This window comes from Austrofundulus limnaeus, unplaced genomic scaffold, assembly GCF_001266775.1.
Source record: "Austrofundulus limnaeus strain Quisiro unplaced genomic scaffold, Austrofundulus_limnaeus-1.0 Scaffold647, whole genome shotgun sequence".
NCBI classification, from domain to species: Eukaryota; Metazoa; Chordata; class Actinopteri; order Cyprinodontiformes; family Rivulidae; genus Austrofundulus; species Austrofundulus limnaeus.
In genome coordinates this window covers 114,445-118,207 of record NW_013953049.1, presented here as the reverse complement: position 1 = coordinate 118,207, position 3,763 = coordinate 114,445, and the positions used below count along the sequence as shown (strand labels likewise).

Below are 3,763 nucleotides of genomic sequence, written 5' to 3'. Positions count from 1 at the left end.
TATAATAGTTATAATACAAAGCATCACTTAACTTACTAAACTTAAATTTACATTTAGCCATTTCTTCTTATTTACACAGAAACTGTACATGAAAGTAACACAAGGCTTTTCTCTGATAGAAAATTTCTTTAAACTTTTACCCTTTGATATATTTCTGTTTCATTTGTAAAAAAAAAATGACTTATTGCAAAGCAAATACTGTATGACCCTGAAGAAGCTCAGAAAGCACCGAGTCTTATTTTGAAAGAATATTTGCAGGAAACAGGAAATTGAAACGTGTGTATGTGTATATATATATGCTGTATACAGTATATACAGTACAAGCAGCAGGGTTCTTAGATCCAACAAAAATACAAAAAGTAAATAAATCTAAAACCTTTTTTTTTTGCTTTTGTCATTACAAAATGTGACATGTTAGAGTAGAAAAAGGGTAAAGGCAGACAGTATGGATCAGTGGTCAGCACTGTTTCCTCACAGCAAGGAGGTCTTGGATTGGACCCCTGGTTTGGACCTGGGGTCTTTCTGTGTGGGTTCACATGTTCTCCTTCAAGTCCATGCAGACCTTGAAAAAGATGTCCTTGATCTCAATGAGAGGTGCCTGGCTAAGTGAAGGTGAATAAAACCAGATGGTCAAACGGCTGTCAGACCAGGACGTGGTGGCGTGTGTCTRATTAAAAAAGTCCTCTGAACAAACAGTGTTTGGAAACAAGGAAGGAAAAATAAGAAGAAAAAATTAGATTCATCATCGTGACCAAAAAAATCTTCTTAAATGAAAGAGTGCATTCTTTTTCTCATGCTTTTTGTTTGTTTGTTTTTTGTGGTTCAAAAACATCATGCTGGAAAAAGTGTTTTAAATAAAAATGTCCAACATTAAAGCCTATGTAACCTTCACTCTTGGTGCACTGACGAGTTAAAATCAGTGATGCTGAAGGAAACTGTCAGAAGATTCCTCCTCCTCAGTTCGTCACACGCAGTGGTCTCTAACGTTGTCACTGAGCTTTGCAGTGTTCAGATTTTTACACCGGTTGTCTTTGAGGCTGTATTCTGTCCGATGTGGCACCTTCACTGAACTGCTGCCCTTAAACATTAGGTCCCTGTTCTGGGCCTCGTCTATGGAGCACCTCTGAGTTGGATGTTTGTTCCTCATAGCCAGTGCCCACTCCTCATCTTCCTCCTGYGCTCCCTCACCACCCCATCCCTCCTCCTCATCTGCCCCGTCACACATCCTGTCAGCAGGGCCCATCAGTTTTCTGCATTCGTATGAAATGTCTTTGTCCCGATTTATCTTGTCATTATTGCTCTGCAACGGTTCCAGCTGGTTGTTCACCATGGTTTCCTCAGTTGGAACTGCTCTCTCACGCTCTTTCTTCCTTTTACGGGTCCACCAAACACAAACCACAATGCAGAACAGCCACAGGATACTGAAGACCACACCCAGCACAGGGACTACATAACCTGAAAGACACAGGTTCAGGACTGGTTACCACATCTCAAATATGAACCAAACATGTATTTTATTAAGGTTTGAATTAATCATATTTGATGGATTTTTTAAGTTTTCACAGACTTTAAACATAGACCCTCCCAAATATTATTTATGCAGAAATKGGGAGGGGTGGTGGGGTGGGGGGTTACTACAGTCCTCAACTAAGCTAATTTTGCCAAACTCCTGAGATCCTTTTTCATTCATTTCAGTGCCCAGAAGGAATGGTTTGATTTGGACCTTTGGACCACATGAAGACCAGTGATATTTGATTTACAACAGGCACCAGAAGACATCAGTGCTGTAAATAGTGTAATCAGGCAGTTGTATCACCAGCACTGGATGGACTCTGAAAGGGCTCAGGTTGTGGGTTCACAAGAGGCCAGGTGGWTGGGTCATGATCATGCCCAAGGTTGGAAATGGACTTTTTAAATCAACTTTCTTTCCAACCAGGATACTCACAGTTTTTTACAACATAATCTGTGCTCTCTGTCTCTCTCTCTCTCTCCGTCTCTCTCTCTCCGTCTCTCTCTCTCTCTCTCTCTCTCTGTCTCTCTCTCTCTCTCTCACACACACACACACAGGTTATTTTAATATCCCTGTGGGGACCGTGGATTGTCTTCCATTAATTTTCTGGTCATTTTATATCCTAACCCTGACCATTTACCCTAAAACTAACCTAAACTCAGTTCACATGGCCCTAAACCCAACCCCCCACCTGTAATTAGCATCTGTGCCTGTGGGGACTGGGCATTGGTCCCCACAATGCACATTTGGTCCCTACAAAGCTGTTTTTTCAGGAAAACRGTTCCCACAATGTAGCAAAAATATCCTCACACACAGTCTTTCAGCACTCTACACCTCTACAAATCTAATGTGAGTTCAGAGTCTTGCCCAGGGACACTTCCACATGTGAGTGAACAGTGGTGATGGGGTACATAAGGGTACCCACACACATTGTGAAGGATCTTCTCTAACAAAACAGACCACACTATAGGAGGATTGTTGTTTTTTGCACTTAACATGACAGAAGCTCAGGACATGTGCACCTGCTATCAGGACTCAGGTCCTGGACTGTTTCCAACACACCATCACATACCATGCCTGACCTGGCATCAGCCTARCTCCAGGTTGGTGTTCTATGGATTGCCATCAGCTGAGAGGATATCACTGCAGTTAATTTCATTTCTTTTTTTTTTTTTGGGGGGGGGGGTTGTACCCATAGGGTTTTTATTTATGAAGTACATAAAAAGCAACAGGGCCAACCAAAGTTCTGTCCAATAAAACAGACAAGTAAAATACCCAGGAGGAAATATCTAGACCAACAGAAATGATCAGATTGAGAGAAAGCATCTTGAGTTTTTATAAAAAAAATAGATTTACTCAAAATCTAAAAGGGCAAATATGTTGTTACAGGCTAAGAAGAATCATCACCACTCACCAACAGAGGAGCATTTCTCCTTAACGTCTATTTTAGCCTCCACCACCGCCTGCAGTACCGTGGTGTTGTGGCGTTCTAACAGCCTGTCAGTAAGGGCTCGGGCTGCTTTCTGAATCTTTGCACAGTCACTGTCCTTCGATCGTCCATCCTCCTCAAAAGACTGCAGAAACACAAACAGAACAATGAGCTTCATCTGCTTTTTCATGTTTTTCCATGTTTYACAGATTGATTGATTCTTTAAAATAAGACTTAAAGTGCCCGTGGCACACCTGATATACATTCCCACCTCCCTTCTCAGAGTAGAATCATCCACAGACCAAAACTCTGACTCATACAGGTAAGACAGAAAATGAAATAGGAGAGGCAAACCCTCTAAGAAGTGAGGCAGAACCCCTAACAGGTGGGGTAGACCCTCTAACACAGGGGTCCCCAAACTTTTCCCTGTAAGGGCCACATAACTTTTCCCTTCTCWGGTGGGGGGCGGAGTCAGTTTGTAACAGAAAAACTGTGACTRTTGCAGGAGKGCCTAAATGTAAAAAATTATTGTTTTCCAGAAAGCASAATSAAACAASCCTCTCTGGGTTCTTCACAGTMTGTATTCTGCTGAGCTAACAGAACATCTTTTAGCTCTGACAGGTTGTTTGTTCACATTTGGCCTTACAGGCTGTCATACTTGTGTTTGTGACAGGATTCATAGTGTCGCCTCAGATTATATTCTCTGAATACCACCGCCTGTTGACAGATGAACACACCAATAATGGTTTGTCCACTGCAGCTTAAATGTCCTGCATTCTGAATCAGTTTTTCTCTTTCCTAATATTTTCACCATTATTCTGTTC

At 41.7% G+C, this 3,763-nt stretch overlaps 1 protein-coding gene across 1 annotated transcript in view; it reads right to left on the bottom strand.

Moving 5' to 3' along the window:
* LOC106531532 (protein jagged-2) overlaps positions 1–3,763 on the bottom strand; it is a gene marked incomplete at its 3' end in the record, with an annotated part of 66,051 nt that continues 62,288 nt past the window's right edge. The window contains 2 exon segments of the mRNA XM_014027418.1: positions 1–1,455; positions 2,925–3,084. Of these exon segments, the coding sequence (XP_013882872.1) occupies positions 965–1,455; positions 2,925–3,084 (651 nt within the window).